The 20,141-nt window shown below is 33.0% G+C and overlaps 1 protein-coding gene across 1 annotated transcript; it reads right to left on the minus strand.

Annotated features, from left to right (window-relative positions):
• Nucleotides 1-579: 579 nt before the first annotated feature.
• LOC127710858 (uncharacterized) lies at nt 580-1,575 on the minus strand. The gene has a single exon (XM_052216818.1). The coding sequence runs from the start codon at nt 1,537-1,539 to the stop codon at nt 580-582; it is 960 nt and encodes a 319-aa protein (XP_052072778.1). The 5' UTR covers nt 1,540-1,575.
• Nucleotides 1,576-20,141: the final 18,566 nt, after the last annotated feature.

Here is a 20,141-nt window from a genome sequence, read left to right on the forward strand (position 1 = left end):
TGGTTGCTTAATGTCCAGTGGCTACTATTTCATGCATGTTCAGAAAGATGTTTGCATTTGTCAACAATAATTAAATAAAATTAGCCATGAAATATTGGACTCCAAACCCTTTTATAGAAAAGGGGGTGGATATCTTTCCCGGCATTTATTAGGTAAACTTCTAAAAAGGCATTAAATTTATTGCTATCAATATTAAATAAATGACCTCCTGGTATATATGCTTAAGTTCATGTCCTTTGGTTCTGGTTGATAGCTATATATATATGTCTTCACGCTTAGCCACAGGCCCAGCAGCCCAGGATTGTAAAATTGCTGTTGGGCCTGTAAAAAATCATCTCTACAGGCCAACAGAATCGAACTAAAATTTTCCAAAAATTGAGCTCCGGGCATGTAGATTTAAAAGTTTATCATGAAGACTGATATATACATGTACATGTATATATATAATATAGTTGTCTTGCAAAACTGGCGATTATACCACATCTTATTTTTATATGATTGATTGATTGTTATTTGTACAAAGTCACACAAGAAAATATAAACTTATTAAAATTTACTTAGAAGAACTTTACAAGTTATTCAAGCATTTTTGGAAACTATGCATTTTCTGAAATTGCACAAGAAGAAACACACAAAAGTTATTTCAGTTGACAGTTTTGTTTCTGTTGCTGTCATTGGTTCAGTTAAAATTTTAAAAGTTTTTGCCAGCCCAATAATTCGCTCTATGTGAACCCTTTTGCTCGAAATTTTTCTATCTTTTATCACAGTTTCTCCTGTCAATCTGTTTTTCTTTTTAAAGAATGTAGGCATATTGATGGCAACATTTTGAGTTGCAAAGAGGTCTTGTACACTGAAACCTTTGTCTGACATTATGCTATCATACGGATCACAACTGGTCATTAAAGAACTGCGCTCCGTTATTTGACGATCACTCGCACTTCCGCCATATGCTGGTGAAATAAATGAAACCAATCCACCAGGTGTAGAGCCTACAAGAACCTTTACAGTATTCCTGTTTTTGTAAGTGGAGAAAGTTTTCTGTTGTGATTTTGGATTTTTAGGTTTTTTTATAGGAAATTCTGTGCCGTCCACTATAACTCGAGTACTCGGGAAATTTTTTTTAAAGCTGGTTGGTGCATAATATCTTACAAGATCACCTGATGGCCAAATGTTTATTTCACCCCACTGCTTTGCCATAAAGTTGATCCATGTAATTATAATATTCTGCACGGCCTTTTCAGACATTTCAAACATTCTTGACAGTTCAAAGTTAGTGGTATGTCGCCTTAATTTCATTAGAACCAAGAAAAATTTATCAGGAACACTAATGTTCACAACATTGTGAAAAATATATTGTAGGCAAAAGGCTGAAGGTCCAAGTGTGTATAAAATAAAGAAAAATTTCTCAATATTTTCAACTTCTGTGTAAAAATGCAATCCAGCTGTGTCATTTCTGAAATTTTCAGCAGAAAACATTCTGTGTTTTAGTGTTTGTGAAGCTACTGACACATGTTTTTCCACAGGAATACTAGTATCCATCAATTCTGGTTCATTAACAATAATATCTGAACAATCTGTAATTATTTCTTCATTCCCTACTACTAAATCACTATCAAGAACAAGTGCATTCTCCTCATTTATAATTTCATTACTATTTATGTCTAAGCATGAATTTTTAAATTCTATCAATAAATTTCTTTTTTCAAGTAACCGGTCTTTATGTCTTTTGTCTCTCTTAATATCATTTATTGATTTTGGAGTTTCTTGAATCCATTGGAAAATGCTTGGGATTGCTGTTTTCTTAAGGGTTTTCCGCTCTGCCAATGTTCCTGAAAAAGAATAAGATTAAGTAATGTTCAGATCTTTGTGCAATGAAATATAAATTGATAGTAAAAGTAATGGGCAGGCTTTAGAGCAGCATATTTGAAATGTATATTATATATTGTATAAAAATATATTTATAACATATTGTTTTCGATTAATAAGGATTGATAAACAGGCTGGTGTATAATCTGTACAGATATGAAGTTCTGTCCCCAAACACCATCGATTCATGTAATATAGTTCAGACTAGAATGTCCTTTTCTAGCTATTTTATTGTAGAACTTGTTTGGTTTTTATTGTACACTTGCTACTGGCTGTAGGATTTCAACAAAGGGAACAATGGTAACATACATTGTATATATCAATAGTATATAGGTTTTCAACATACATGAAAGAGAAAGTTAGTAGAAAGCAGGAGTGGATTAAGGATTTTGCAAATGGGGGACATGAAAAATAGGACAGTCAGTGGCGGATCCAGAAATTTTCATAAGGGGGGGGAGCGCTGACTGACCTAAGGGGGCCGCTCCAGTCATGCTTCAGTGATCCCCTATATAATCAACCAAATTTTTCCCACGAAAGCAGGGGGGGGGCCGGGATCCCCCTATGACAGTAGTCATGGGATATTTAAGTGCGCAGGATAGTAGGTATGGTTTGATTTGCCACAGGGTCTTTTTGCCCTCATTATTATTAATACTTTTCATCTTTAATATTGAAAAATATTTGGTTTAAAACCGTTTTACATGCAGTACCTGTATTCATGTAAATGAAAGGTCAATGAAGGAAAAATAAATAATTGAATTTATTATGTTTCAACTGGGAACAGTGAATATATATGTTCCTGATCAAACAATATATGATGTATATCTTGAAATGTCAGGAGCTTTAGTGTCCCTGTCTTGGGCAAAATGAAGCCTTAAATTTTATATCACTGTCAATTTCGATTTCATATGTACCTGAGTTTGGGCATAACATATTTTATCTAGGACTAAAAATAGTCCCAGGTTTTATTAAATATATTATATAGGGATAATACCCATTATTTCATTAAATAACAGGATCTTTCCAAACCTGTTAAGGAGAGGGGTTTGTAATATGGTATCACAATCAGGAGATGCTATTATGTTTTTGAGATATTATAAATTTCATAACATTTTTACCATGGTATGTCGTAGTGATGTAATCCTCCTCTCTGAAATGACTTCGACAAACGTAGACGTATTTGCTTGGTGGATTCCAGCTTTGGAATCGCGTTTTCCCTCTCCGGATAGCAATTATCCATGCCTTCCGACGTTCTTTATCAACAGGCAAAATGTGATCTCCACTGTTGGTACATGCAGGCACAACACAATGTGTCTTAGGCATAACTATTTAAATGTCTACACAATGCTCCGTACAAAACAGCGCCATATTGTTTATCCTAGGGACCAATGCGATCGTAGCGCCCTCGATTTTGTAATCACGAACGATAACTCACTCCGCGTTCTAATTGGAAACCGAACTTCAAACTACTGATGGGTTCAGTTGAGGATTATACCAGGCAATGGGTTAAACGCGAAAAAGAAGACGTAGATACTCTTTCCGAATGGATAAAGGCTGTGAGGTCGTTGATACAATTCAGAATTATAGAACTGAATGGATCTATGTATACCCATGCTTCATCTATCTTTAAAGACCAAAATGTTGAAAAACACCTGTCCTACTTCCATGACAAATATGTTGTTGTCCCCGCAGATAAAGCCTAAAACAAGTATATATATATATATAAAGACATTGAATAAAACAGGTATAAATATGGACTTATTAAAGTACATCTTCTATGGTGCGCTTGACTTAAGTAACTCAGCACGGAATTTTGTTTATTGTAAAGGTTGTTTGAAACTTTTTTAAAACAACAAACGCTAGCACATCATAGACAAACAGGTTTCTGAGTGATATATGTTTAAAATTTTATAACGAAAATCTCTGCCAAAATCCTTGCCTTATTTGCCAGAAAATCCCCATTTTCTATTCAATGTTAAGAAACAACAAACAGTATTGCTTTGACCAACGTTTTCCTTTGGTATATGTACAAAATGGCACGAATTTTAATACTGTATTTTGTTTTATAGTAGTTTCGATATTGTAGCGCTTTGAAAATGTCGTTATACACAGGCTTACAGAAAGGTTTATAAACTTTAAGTGGTTAAAGGTTAACATTTCTTTCTTTAAAATTACATCTATTAAATAAAATCTATAATTAAAAATTCTAAAAAACACAATACCACACTTTACAAATTTCATGTATCCAATGCGTTTTTCTTGATTAATCTATTGTCGAATATTTCCAAGCCGAGGATGTATAAGAAGCTAAAAAGTTTAGGAGCTATATTACCAAAAAAATAAAACGTAAAAAGATAGCAAAATACATCTAAGAAATGGTTGTAGTGGTCAATAAAATGTAGGTAATAGATTTCATATACTAAAAAATTAAAAGATATGTTGCGAAAAATAATGATTCTTTACATTTAAGTGTGTTATTTTCTTCTGTATTAACATTATTATTTAGAAATTGTTTTTGCAGGTAAAGTTAGCAGCAGTTGGAGCATACATTATTGATCTGAAAGTGGTGTATTTTCCATGCAATACAACGGAATGTAGATCTATGAAGTTATGTTATTCATATGATAGGTAAGTATCGATTAATGAATAAACAATGAAAATAAAATGTAGTTTCTTTTTCATGGATGATACATGGATATGTTGGAAAACGATGATCATAGACGAAGTTTCTGACTTATACACGATCCATGAAGTAGCGTGGACACGGAGTAAAAAGTAAAATAACAAAAATACCGAACTCCTATGTAAATCCAAAACGGAAAGTCCGTAATCAAATGGCAAAATCAAAAACTCAAACACATTAAACGAATGGATAACAACTGTCATATTCCTGACTTGGTAAGTCATCACGGACCTGTTATAAGTCATTGAAGAAAGATCGTTTTTTTACGACATTGCAAATGATAGGCGTTCCATATTCGAGGGAAATACACGTACATCGTCAAAGGTGCGCAAATTTGAAACTACATACAATGAGGTAATGGTTCATTTAAGATTTTCACAGGGGATATTTTAATTGCAATTCCATCTATTTTCGAGGGTTTATATTTTCGCCGAACACGTACAAACGAATTGAATTAGTTTTTATTTGAATTGAGCGGACACGTTCAAGAAAACCGCACAAACTAGCAATCAAAACGCACCAAAATATTCGATTTATGTCCAATGTTTAAAGTATGAATTGTGACATTCACGTAGGGGTTCATTCCTGCTTATAGTGAATTGGAATTATAATATGACATTGCTTATTAAGTGGAAGAAGAATGTCATTTCAAGAAAATGCAAAATAGGAGAATGAAATAGAACTTCCAGGATTTCAATAATCATATATTTCGTTACATATTAAGACATGACCCTGTTTTTTCTTAAAATTCAAAAATGTACTGCGTCAAAAATTTTATGATAAATTTGTAAATCAAAAATCTTACAAAAAGACAGTGTTTTTGGCAGGAGAATTGTACATGATTTTCTCTCACCAATAACTGCGTTGTTTTACAATCTTTACCTTTATCAAAATTCTTGTGGAACATTTCTTTTCCTTTGAAAGTGTTTGAAAAATACTGAAATATTAAACCTTCATGTTTCACTATAAAAAAAATCTAAATTACTCAGGTAAATTCAGAAATTATTACGTGTATTATGCTCCCTTTACATACCCGGATTTGTCTGACGAGTCCTGTAAATCGCACAAATTAACGGATCCTTACGATTTGGCCAGTTTCACGACCGATTTAAGAGTTGTTACGAGTTATTACGAACTTTTTACGCTTAATTATGGTTTATTACAAGTTATCTATTCGTAAAGTACTTGTATCTACAGGTGTAATACCACCATTGATTTTCCCTATTAGTCTTAGTTAAATTTGCACTTTTCCAAAAAATGTGCAGAATTTATCTTTGTTTCAAATAAAGAAATACTTGGCATGAGTAAAGTTTTATCCTGTCCAGTACTATAGAAAAAAATTCACATAACATTTCATTGCATATAAGAAAGTAATCATCACTGGAAGTTAACCAATCAAATTTCCCCCCTTTTTTAACCTGTGTACAAGCTTTAGTAACCATGTAACCTCAAGTTTCCAAAATATTCTATAGAAACCCCAAATAGAAAAAAATGCTGCTTTGTAATACCCAAGATATATGTTTATGACCAAGAAATGTTTTACTGCAATGAAATGTAAGATCAATTACCTGCAACTGTCAAATTCAAGGAACTATTTTTTTTCAACCTATTTTCGTATGCAACCGGATGTGACGTACTATGATTTGATGGTATTACACCTACACATAAAGTGCTCGTAATAACTCGAAACAAACCGTAAAGCCATCGTAACGCGACCCGAATGAAATTGTAAACAACACAAATGCACTATTGATAATCTGCAAACAAAGCGTAAACTTACCGTAAGTTAAAAATCGTTCAAACATATTGTTACGAGTCATTTACCGATTCCTGTGAGTAGTTTAAGGATGCTAATGTGTTTTTGTGAGATGTTTACGATACTTAATGATTGTTACGAATTATTCAAAGAATCGTCAACCCGTGGACATTCCTACGACGATTTTTGAAATGTCCAAAAGTTAACTTCTCATTTGACGGATCCTTAAGAGTATTTGGGAGCTATTGAAAGTTGTGAAGAGTTATGTACGGATACCAGTGAATTATTCACAGATGGTTGCGATTGACTACGAGTTGGCGATCTGTAAGGACTCGTAAGAAAAAATCTGTGTATGTTAAGGGGTCTTTAAGTATTGCTATGCTTGAAGAAGGGACAAAAATGCAAAATTATTCATTGCGATTTCAGGAATCTTCATACAGATATAAGTATCGGATATCAGAACGCCAGCTCTTATTATTGCGATACTCACCCAGTCGCATTATTTGCATTCATAAAAAAAACTTCTGAGTTAACAGTAACTAAAATAACCATTTACAATAACAGTTCAACAATGCGTTTCACAACTGGCTTTGTCGCAAAATCAATCAAAAACAGATTACTAAATGATTTCTTCTGCAGCGTATATTCTTGGCATAATAGAGATAAGATGAGTTATTTTTCGTTATCAAGCGTCTCCTTTTTTAGTTCTAATTTTTGTCTATCAAAGAATATCAAGCAGATTTGATTTAAAGGAAACTGTTATTTAGATGCGTTACTTCAGAAAGTTCAATAAGAAATACTAAATTTTATCTAAAATTCTGAAATTCAATTAATACTTTCACTAACATCTACAACTTATTAGTCGTAGTTTCAAATGTAAATATATTTCATTGGCTCGATTTAAGAAAATCAATGATAGCGAAGTAAATAAAATTGAGAATGGAAATGGGGAATGTGTCAAAGAGACAACAACCCGACCACAGAACAGACGACAGCAGAAGGCCACCAACAGGTCTTCAATGCAGCGAGAAATTCCCGCACCCGGAGGCGTCCTTCAGCTGGCCCCTAAACAAATATATATACTAGTTCAGTGATAATGAACGCCATACTTAACTCCAAATTGTACACAAGAAACTAAAATTAAAAATAATACAAGACTAACAAAGGCTAGAGGCTCCTGACTTGGGACAGGCGCAAAAATGCGGCGGGGTTAAACATGTTTATGAGATCTCAACCCTCCCCCTATACCTCTAGCCAATGTAGAAAAGTAAACGCATAACAATACGCACATTAAAATTCAGTTCAAGAGAAGTCCGAGTCTGATGTCAGAAGATGTAACCAAAGAAAATAAACAAAATGACAATAATACATAAATAACAACAGACTACTAGCAGTTAACTGACATGCCAGCTCCAGACTTCAATTAAACTGATTGAAAGATTATGTCTTCATCATATGAATATCAGGCACAATCCTTCCCGTTAGGGGTTTAGTATCATACCAACATATTTATGAAGACTTCTTGATAATACAATATGAAAATATAACAATATTAGCGTACTTAAAAAAAGAAAGTTCTTAGGATATAATACGAACCAAAAAAGAAGAAAAATAGAAAAAGTGAAAAAAACTTTCTTTTTGTGATGATGACTTAGGATGGTAATGATGACGACAATGCTGATAGTCCGTACCAATATTGATTTTATGAAGGTACAAGCATCATGTTTGACGTTCTTATTAAACCATTAACATATTAAAAAAAATCAGATATTTTGTAAATTTTAAAGTTTAAACCTTCCGGAATTAAGTCTTAAACAGGGATAAAACTTATTAAGGTAAAGTCAAATTCAAAGCATGTATCCCTAATTTACATAGTTTGATGGTTTAGTACTAAAAAACTGATAAGACTTATCGATTTTGATTTTCCTTGAGATGTTTTCTAATCTTTGAAAAGGATTTCTCGAAATCATAAGGGAAATACTAAAATTTTTGATACAGTTTAGTAATTAATACATACGTTCATACATGGGTGGGCATTGTCGACAGTTGTATCAAGTTGTTTAGAGTTCAAAATGTTTAGCTTTCAATTTCAATTCAAAATATCAACGGGACAAATGCAATAACAAAGAGTTGTATTTTGATGTATCGTTAAATGATGATAAATGGTAAAGAAAATGTTATTAAATAGAAAGACTTGCAAGTCTTAAGTGCTTCCTTTCACTTTATCACTGTAGGTTTTGTAATACTGGTTTGCGACCGAAAAAATGCTTGATGGATATATCCAATAACATGATCGATATAAACACAACGTCTGCAATTACAGGCGAATCTAGCTTTTATGAATTCAAAATGGAGCATGATTCAGGGGTAAGTTTTGAGTATGCCCTGTAGAATACAGATGTTCAAATCTCAAAAATTGATTAAGACAATATAAACCAAGGTAAAAAAAAAAGGTTGAGGCAATCGTGTGAACTTTAAAAGAAACGAGACTGCTATGTCGCCAAGGTAAGCGCCTCCTGCTATGTATGCATCATCCACTAGCCAAATCAACACTCAGTCAAAATGTCACAATTAGGATTGGACACAAGCTGTAAAATTACTAGATAAACGATTGTTCTATTGTCTAAAGATCTAAAACTGCGAAAGCATGACGATAGTGAGTTGAGACACCGACACAATCTGTAACCAACATTACCGTTATGATGGTTACCATAATACTTTTGTAATGTCAATTTTAGTTCTTGAACCTCATTACTCTATTCCTGCCTTTTTTACGAGGAGCACATTCCCTGTTAACAAAGTCCTTTAAGTCTGATTATGCACGAGCGTAACGTTTAACGTTTAAACTGATATATTCAGACGCCATACGATACGAGTATGTTACTGCTTAGAAATGGGAAGTTGAAAATTAGATACTTCATTTAATTTTTCATAGATTTTAGTATGAAAACGTCCATTTTTGTATTCATCGATGAAAAGATCACGATATAATGTAGACCTTCCAGTTTCGGTAGTGTCCTTGATCTAAAGTTTATCGTGAATATGAGATTCAAGCTCTTACTGGAATGTGTAGGTACATTTATATATTTATTGACTAACAAGACATTATCAATTTATCTAAAAGTGAAAGATGTTTTTTTTCTTAACCACTTAACCAGGATGAGTGTTAAATGTGGCCATGCTTTATCAAATAAAGCGACATACATATTACACTGTTTATACGTTTTGGCATATAATGACGTCATTTGTTTTTTTACACGGAATAAACACTTCATACACCTTTGAGGGACAATTCATGGAAGATAAAAAATAAAACAGTCATATAATGTTATACAATCATTGAAGCTTGTGAAGTAAATAGGACGCAGTTTAACCCATAAATATTTAGGAAAGATATTCATAGTACATTTTTCGTTATCTGAAGACAAAAAGCAAATTATGGCACGAAAAATATAGCGTTAGACTAGAAACAAGTGTGATTGCATGTGCACACTAGGTTACAGCAGAGATAGAGAGTGATTGATCTTAGAAAAAAAATATATATTGAAATGTGATTTTTTTTTGGTTATTGGTTGCTTTATTTATTGTATATCATAAAATTACCCCAGAAGTTAAACTGTTTGCCTGAAGAGCAATTTTCATAATTTCATAAATTTTTTAAAATACAAGTAAGATGTATAAATCGATCTTCTTTATATAATTAATTATGCATTTTATTTTCTCATATCAAAAGGATTCACCAAAAGTGATGTCCTTAGTACTTAACCAACAAGGGGAGGAAGTTGTATACTGTGAAGTTTCTGGATCTAGAAACGAGTCTGGAAGCGCCATGTTTATTCATTTTGAAAGCACGACGACAAAGTAAGTCAAAAAATGTTTAATATAAGAAAACGTGGCCTTAAAACGTTTTAACAACCTTCCATGCAAGAATCATTTATATAGAAATGCACGTTTTATCCGAAAAGGAATGGCTAAAATATACTTTCATATTCTCTGGATTAATATACGGTCTTCAACTCTACATAGGTGATTTTACAATTTTGTCAAGCTCTACACCGATCTGAGAGTAAAACAGGTTTGAACAATTTCAACTTTCAAAGATCGACCATCAGTATATATTTCAAAAAATTAATTAAAAGACAAATACCAGCAATAAACCACCATCTTAACAAAGACTTTCTATGCATTTGCAAAATATAAACAAAATTAAGGATTTGTCTTTCTAATGTTTTATTTATCTTACCATAATGTGATGCTGCCGTATAAAACACGAACAGGTGCATTCTACGTATACATGGCTTCTATGTATATGCTACGTGGGATGCTTACATGTAGATTAACATTCTTACTTTGATAACACAAAAAGCTCAGAAACTGTCTTGCGATAACATCATTATTATTGTATCAAAATTATATTCGTTCGTTGTAAAATGACTAAAAGTTATCAAGAGATGGTTGTTTAATTGATTGATTGTTGATTGCTTAACGTCCAGTGGCAAATATTTCATGCATGTTGAGGTCGATTTTTGTTTAATAAATACAATGTAAGACATGTTCATCAAATTTAAAACAAAAATACAAATCAATCTTGCCATTCTCATTTGAAAACTCGTTTTATGTCGTGTTGTAATTATCTATATCATTGGTTGTTTTGAACTGATAGGAATTTCTATTTACGAATGTTTTTTGTTTCAGTTTCATGGACATCGAATTGAAATCTGAGTGTGATGAACATTGTACGGGAGTATTTTGTAACAGATGCTGTATGTTATTAATATTACATAGACATTTATTATACTTGTTTGTACTTTAAACAAAAAAAACAAAAAAACAAAAACAAAAAACAAAAAATCCACAAAGTTATTTCAGTTTAAAACTTTAAGAAATGATAAAACAACATTTTTATGTATCCAATAGGGTCTTATGACCTCGAAATCAACCAATGCAACAGAAACATATTCGTAAAATAGATTTCCGCTTTAGTACAAGTTTCCTTGCAGCTCCTACTCAGACTTTGTAAAACGTCACCAGTGTCTGAGCAGAAAGTTGATGAACCAGGGGTATGTCAAAGAACGTCTCGTCCTTTTTCTAAAAAAAGTTCATCGGAAGGTACCAAGACCTTGTTGATAAATATTCCGTATCAACTTCACAAATAATACATGATGGTCTTGATGTATAGATTCTGCGTACTGACGTTACTTATCATCTTAATAACGTGTTATATTGTTCTTTTATTTGTCTTTGTTCTATTATCAATATTACTTTTACTGTTTGGTCTGTTTTCTGTGATATCCATTTGACGTGGCTTGGTACTTATACATCCCGTCAATGTGTTTGTATTATCTTTCATTTGTGCTGGTGTGTTTTGTACGTGTGACTTTATGTGTTTCTTTGGTACATATGACGTGGCTCTGTTCTTTTAAGGATCCCACCATTTTGTTATTGTTCTATTATAATACCATCATGTTATTGTTCTATTATAATTTTGAAAATACTTTGAACGACAAAAATATTTTACTCGCGAAGTGGTATTAACCATATGTGGATTCTTAAAAATTCTAAAGAACTCCTGGATAATTTTAAAACTCGGTCTTTTTCCGAAATTAGTTCTAACAAAAACTTTTGATTTTTCAACCCTGTATACCACCATTCTCCATGTGAAATTATAATTTTGAAAATTCTTTGAACGACAAAATTATTTTATATTTCTTCCTGTGTGACGTTAACATTTTCTGGCGTCAAACACGCGACTCTACACTAAGAGTAGATGTGAATGCAAGTCACAGGACTTTAAATATTTCAATCCTTTATGGGTTGATTTAAAATACATATATATGTTCAAGCAATGAATGTGGTTGTTAAATTTGATAGATACTTTTTGTGCTTCTTTGTTAAATGTTTGTTTGTTTTGAGATTGTGACACAGTGATGACTGCTGTACCCATATTTTTACAATGTTACCTTTTATGTCTGTTTTGTTCACGCATCGTTGTAAATATAATGGAATTTGATGCGACTGTCATACAAGTGAGAGGTTTAGCGCTATAAAACCAGGTTCAATCCACCATTTTCTACATTTGAAAATGCCTGTACCAAGTCATGAATATGACAGTTGTTGTCCATTCGTTTGATGTGTTTTATCATTTGATTTTGCCATTTGATTAGGGACTTTCCTTTTGAATTTTCCTCGGAGTTCAGTATTGTTGTGATTTTACATTTCACAGTTATTTGTTTCGTTATGTAGTGACTCTTTAGATAAATTCAGTCACTTCTTTATACGCAGATGTCTTTTTTTGTTGTTTAGTTCTAATCTGCAGTAGTGATTATAGTTTAAAACAACACAGGTGAATCAATACTCAAATGCAGCTCATCAGAGGATCACAAACACAACAAAGAGTTTCCGTCTGCACAAAAGTGTACCATATGACAATAAATTCAACAAAAACGAGTAGAGATTCGACAAGAAAACTTAATGTTTAATATCGATATGTTCTACCTTCACAGTCACATAGAAATATTGGAGCAGATTATCAAATAGTTTGACTGTTCAACATCTCCCCTTTCAATATAGAGCAGATGGGGAAAAATAGTCCGAATTTTACATTTTTGTTTATATTGTTGAAAGTTTAATTTTACGATGCGGTTTTTATCATTTGCAAAGTAAAACATGGTATTTAAAACAAAATACTTTTAAAAATCCGTAACATACCAGGTACCTTCTTTTATTTTAAAGAGCAATGTGGCAGCATCAATATATTTAAACAAAACAGTTGCAAATTATGATTGTCATATATATCTTTTCTTGTAATACATCTGTGATTATAATATGTTATGCTATAATCAGCCATTATACTATAAAAATAATAGACAGTGTCGAAACATCGTTGATTTATTTTTGAAAAAGACAAGGATTTAAAAACATTTTAACGTTGAACAGTGGTGGCACAGCACAACATAAGAACAAACTGTAAAAATACATATATTGATTTCAAGTATAAGTACTATTTTTCGCCATTTGCATTTTGTGTAATACAATTGGTATCTTTGAATGTAATTTTATGGGATTCAAAAACACATGCAAATAAATTCATTCAACCTGTCTGAGACATCTCTAGGTGAACCAGCTGTTTAATGGTATAATAAAAAATACAACCGTAGATAGAACTCATCCTAATATTTTGTATCACTAATGGGCATATTTTTAAATTTTTAGGGAATCATATACTACTATTCAACCGTAACGTTGTAGTGTTTATATTTTATTACTCATGTTTTAAAAGCATTTTGTTTTGTTTTAAGTAGTATATACTGTGATTTTCTTTTTATATTGTTGTTTAGGACAGTCACATGCTAATTAAATAAGGTTGTTTGTTTCGTAGATTATCGTCCTCCAGATATAAGCATCTCAGTTCTAGAGCATGTCGTCATAGATGATAATGCTACTATCATTTGTCGTATTGTACCTTTAACTAGAGATACACAGATCTTGTGGTTCGTGAGTAATGGAACTTATTCTACAACGATACACAAAAGTGATAAGTACCAGGTAACAACTAGTATGTCAATAAATTCGGCATTCCTGACTATATACTCAGTACAGCATGACGACGAATTGGACTATTCCTGCCAGGCAATTAATTTTCTGCAAAAGGGGATAAGTGAACGAGTGAACTTTAATGCTACTGAACGTAAGTTTTTTCCCTGTATTATTATTTTGATATATAGACGCTATGGTATTCAGGGACAAATTTAAAATTAGTCCTTAATTTCTTATTTGACTGTACTATAAAAGAGTATTTTGTTGTCTGTATCTTTAGGATGATGTCAAATGATCATATTCCCCACTGTGACATTTCCCTTTATTCATCTTATAATGTACAAAATTAAAGCTTTAAACCGGGCAAAAAATCGTCATCTTTTATACTAACATTTCTGAAAGAAATCAACATATACTGAGGAGGCTGTCACTAAACGGTTACAGGAACTTCGCGGTTTTTTTACCAAACGAGGTTATAAGAAATGGGCGTAGATAAGGAGTTTGCGCGTGCAAACAATAACAGCCGCAATTACCTATTACAGTACAAACAGAAAAGGTGAAGCGAAGTAGTTCCGTTTTTTTAAACATAGAATCCCGCCTTTACTAGCCTCTCCCGTTTGATCCGTGCCAATTGGCAGATTATTGCCAAACATCCAAAATTATCCAAGATCTTTCCCAAACCTCCTGTTTTAGCTTTTCGGAGACCAGCAAGTCTGAATGACTTATCTGTGAGAGCTGATGTCTCCTCTAATAAAAGCTCTTCAACTGCAGGATGTTGCAAGTCGTGTGGAAACAGACGATGTCTGACTTGACAACAAATACTGAACACTCAAACATTTACTTGCCACTCCACCGGGTCCGTATACACTAGTTATTGCAATGTAACTTGCAAAACCCAGAATGTTGTATATCTTCTTCAGTGTCGATGTGGCATGCAGTATGTTTGCGAGACAGAACAGCCATTCAACAAACGCATGAATGGTCATCAAAGTGACTGCAAGCCCGACCTCCTCGTAAGTCGTCATTTGAGGTCACCTGGGCACAAGCACATCTCAAAAACCTTACAATCACTATCATAGACCACAACGAGGGTTGGTCAAAGACCAACAGACTTGCTCGGGAAAGTTTTTGAATAAAGAAGTTAAGGAAAGTTTTCCCAGAGGGCATTAATAAAAAAACATAGAATGAGTCCTTACCATCACTTGTTTCCAGTAACTCAGGCATCAGTACAAGACTCTTACAGTTTTAAGGAATTTATTCCTCCTCCCAAACATCAATATTGAAAAGGTTTACCAGTGTATTGATTCGCGATAATTTGTTAAACGATCAAGATTACTATTACAGTGTGACTACCACATGTCAAGAAAAGAACCAATTGACATCTTACTGATATATATATATATCACTAGATTCGCCTTACGTGACAAGGTCTATCTCTAGATTCGCCTTACGTGACAAGGTAACACTACGACTATTGAAGTTATATTTTTATATAGCGGATGTGGTCGTGTGGTCTAGAGCGCTGGACATGAGGCTAAGCGATTGGTGCTGTAGTGTAACAAAGGTGTGAGTTCGAATCCCGTTGAGGGACAAAAATTTGTCAGCATAAAAGTCTAATTCTAACACTGTTGGGTGTAATTTTCAGATATATATATATATATATATATATACAAGTCTAAATTGAAAACGACGTTCAAACCTATGATTGCGTTGGATAAAAATCGCAACTTTTATACGTGCGCATGCAAAACAAATTTCTTGGTAGAGGGGTCTAAATACAGCACAAACAACATTTTCCAAAAGACCAAAAAAGTATATTTTAACAAAACGCATTTGACTAACAGGTCGAACAACTGATGTTCTTAAACCCTGCTGACTGCCATTGGCGATTGCCAAATAAACGGATCACAAGATGTAACAAAATGGATCTTTAAAAATTAATAATCTAATACCAAACAGAAAACAATAAACTTGCGGAAAAGATGGTATACCGCAAACAAAAGGTGCAAAAATTAGTACACCATATCCGGATTTCGACAATTAATGTCTCTTCAGTGATGTTAGGGATCGAAACAGTATTTGGAAGGCCATAAAATTTACCTCAATTTAGGATAGACTCTTGAATTTTAAAGAGTCGAAATAGTATGAACGGATCATATATATATATATATTATACAAGTCTAAATTGAAATCAACGTTCAAACCTATGATTGCGTTTTTTATACGTGTGCATGAAAAACAAATTTCTTGTTAGAGGGGTCTAAATACAGCACAAACAACATTTTCCAAAAGACCAAAAAAAGTGAAAAAGTATATTTTAACAAAACGCATTTGACTAACAGGTCGAACAACAAATGTTCTTAAATCCTGCTGACTGCCATTGGTGATTGCCAAATAAACGGATCACAAGGTGTAATAAATGGATCTTAACTATAAATTTAATACCAAACAGAAAACAATAAACTTGCGGCGAAGATGGTATACCGCAAACAAAGGTGCAAAGATTTTTTGAACATCATATCCGGATTTCGACAATTAATGTCTCTTCAGTGATGTTAGGAATCGAAACGGTATATAAAACTGTATCAAATCATTATGATTAGGAGTAAAAATCGGTAGTCTGTGACCTCAGCTGACGTAACTAGAATTACAAAATGTTCATTGTCGCATCGTTACTTTACCAAAAAGCTTATATATAAAATTAACAACGGCATGTCTAAATCAGTAGAAGAAAATTGCTTTCCAAAAGGCTCCATCCAATGCTCATGTTTGAATGCAAACATCACTTTCCGATATATGGATGATGTTCTCTCACTAAATAATTCTCAGTTTGCTGAATATGTTAAACGCATCTAGTGCATCGAACTTGAAATAAAAAGATACAATAGATACTGTGATGTTTTCCTCTTATCTTGATTTACAACTAGAAGTTGACAATTACGATTGGTTGAGAACAAACATTTCGACAACAGTGATGATTGAAGCCTCCCAATTGTGAAGCAACAATCGAGCAGCGCCTGAAGATGGAGTATATATCTCCTATATGATACGATATTGAAGGGCTTGCACTTCCTATTATGATTTCTTGATATAGGGTTGATGCTTACAAGGGAGCTATTAAACAAGGAGTTCGAAGTGGTGAAATTAAAGACGTCATCACGAGTTGATTGACCATATTTGTTTCACAGATGGCGACAAATATGTTCCAAATGTCGTAAACACAGTCCCGCTCTCTTTTTCCCGTATGTGACGTACCGAATAAGACTTATCATCGGTTTGTACTTAAATGATCAGCACGACAGGTGCAACATATGGAGCAGGTAGTGCTTATCCTTTCGGAGCACCTGAGATCACCTCCGGGTATTGATGGGGTTTGTGTTGCTCAGTCTTTTACCTTTAATGTTGTGTTTTGTGCAATGTTGTTTGTCATTTCATCGGGGTTTTTTTGTCATGGTATTATAAGTTTGTTTTCGACTTGTGATTCTGAAATTCTTTTTGGATTCTTGAGCCTTTTTTTCATTATCTACCGCTTATTCATCTCCGTTATTCCTTATTACATAACATATGATTGTTTATGTTATATTACATAATAATTATAAATACGAAGATGTGGTATGAGTGCTAATGAGACAACTATCCATAAAAGTGACAATGTGTAAAAAGTAAACAAATATAGGTCAAAGTACGGCCTTCAACACGAAGCCTCGGATCACACTGAACAGCAAATTATAAAAGGCCCCAAAATGACTAGTGTAAAACAATTCAAACATAGTCTGATTCTATCATTTGGTTCTATCTATGGGTACCCCTAACGTCGTGCTCTAAACTACCGACATTATTTAAAATTTGACTGGCATCATGCGTTTCTGTCAATACAATTGCAATATAAAAATGAGCACTTTTCAACTGATATTTTTAGTTTATTCTTATGTTGTGTTGTTGAAACACAGTCCCCGTCTAGGGGAGGGTTGGGCGCGCATAAATGTGTAAACCTGCCACATTCTATAGATGACTGTCCAAAGTCAGGAGCCTGTAATTCAGTGGTCGTTTGTTGCTGTATATCATATTTGTTTTCCGTTGATTGTTTTGTAATAAAAATCAAGCCGTAGGTTTCCAGTTTGAATACATTTGTCATCGCGGGGCATTGATATATTGCTATGCGGTATGGGTTTTACTTATTGTTGAAGTCCGAACAGTGTCATATATTTGCTAATTTCTACGTCAGTTGGTCTCTGATGGAGAGTTGTTCCATGGAAAATCATTCCATTTCTTCTTATTTTTATATAGAATAGTACAAGAAAAGAATTTTCAAGACTGATTTACCAATATATATTGTACAGTAAACATAAAATAACAAGTTGCATCTATTTTTCTCTTAACAAACACTCTGTTTGCAATATAAAGACAATTCGAGGGCAAAATGTAAAACAAAAAATCATTTAACTTTTACTTTATGTAAGGTGATCATTTCTTTCACTCATTCAACAAAGAAGTCAACAACACCTAAAATAACCTCTTCCAGCAAGTCTGTTAGTTCAACATCTACACTCTCCAAAATAAAATCTAGCTCAACAAATAATTACCACAATATGGTAAAGTGAAAAAGAAACCAATACTGCCACCACTAGAATAAGTTCAACAACCAAGTCTTCTACTTCATTGACAAACGTTAAATCGGAAGATACGGCTATCAAAAAAGATATACATATCTACGTATAACTGTCCTTCCTAAACGTTGAAACACTTTAGTTCTCAAAACGTTTGTAAGGTCGCGTACGTGGCGTCGTTGAAGATGACGGAAGGTTATAATTTGTTTCACATTTCACAAAAAAGAAGGTAAATAATGAGGAAGCATGTCCAAAAATCACAAGTCTAACAAAATAAACAACACAATGGTTAAACCGTAAAAACAACGAAATGACAAACAACAGACCACAAAACACTCCACACAGAAAACTAAATATTGATCAACGGTGTATTTGTCTGTATTTTGCATTGAGATTCTCCAGCAATTAAAAATATTGTTAGATTGCTTTGCCAGCTAAAACTTATATTTGTTGACAACTAACAGACAGGTTCTTCATTCCTATATTTTTAGTTATGACATATCACTAAATACCTCATATCGTCGTGTTTTATCTGTTGACGCATGTGAGTGTTATAAATCCCTGCATGAACTGTTTACCATTTGGAAGTCAATTGTTTGCATACAACTACTTGATAAGAAATCTTGGACAGTATTAACTCTAATAGATCTATGGAGTATGTGTTACACAGTAACGTAGATCCCCTATTTGAAATGTTGACAAGTCGTCTTGGTAAAAATATCTAAGATTCTTATGGACCAATTAAAACATAATAAATAAGAATACTTCAAAACTAAAAGAAAACGAAAAATTCATCAAACAATATGTACAAACCAATACTACGGAAAAACACCAAATTGTAAAAAAAAAACCAAATAAAATAGTGAAGTTGAATTTATTTGCACCGAAAACACGAAAAGTTCCTGCTGTACTTCTGGCAACCTAAGTGTAGCTCATAACAACTTCAAGTCGATGATTACATGGCATTTAGTGATTAGTAATGTACTCCTAACGCGGAAATACGTGATGAATATATCAATGCGCATTACCTGTGATGTTTTTGTAATAATTTTCATCATGTTATCATGACTAATTTTTTTATATTAGAAAAAATACAACACTTAGTAGCAAAACAAAGTTGAACTTCTTAAATGCCGCGTGCTTACACAACGAAGCACAGACGCAGCACATACTAATTTCCCAATCTTTGGTTTGATTATAGAACAAACGAATCTAACGCACTAGATAAAGCGAGAATGTTACTTGAGATCACATCGTTTTAAGTGGTTGGTTTCATGAATTATATTTCAAAATGATGTAAATTTTATATATTTAAAGTTTTAAAATTTTGACATTTCTTTTACATAAATGAATTAAAGGTAGAATTAAGTATTCTTTTATTAGAAACCCAATCTCGTAGTTTTGTCTCTCAGTAAACAGCATATTAGTCTTATTCTATTCGTTTCTTCAGTTATAACAGAAAATATAACTTCAACAAATCCAAATCTTACAACAACGGGATCAAAGCTGTCATCCATACTGCCATCTTTCACTCATTCAACAAAGAAGTCATCCACCATGAAATTTAGAACAACACCTAAAATAACCTCTTCCAGCAAGTCTTTTAGTTCAACATCTACTCTCTCCACAATAAAATCTAGTTCAACAAATAATTCTACCACAATTTGGTCAAGTGAAAAAGAAACCAATACTGCCA

Source organism: Mytilus californianus, unplaced genomic scaffold, assembly GCF_021869535.1.
Source record: "Mytilus californianus isolate M0D057914Y unplaced genomic scaffold, xbMytCali1.0.p SCAF_8, whole genome shotgun sequence".
NCBI lineage: Eukaryota > Metazoa > Mollusca > Bivalvia > Mytilida > Mytilidae > Mytilus > Mytilus californianus.

Coding starts and splice junctions, on each gene's coding strand:
- LOC127710858 (XM_052216818.1), bottom strand. CDS start 1,539: ATGGATACTAGTATTCCTGTGGAAAAACATGTGTCAGTAGCTTCACAA.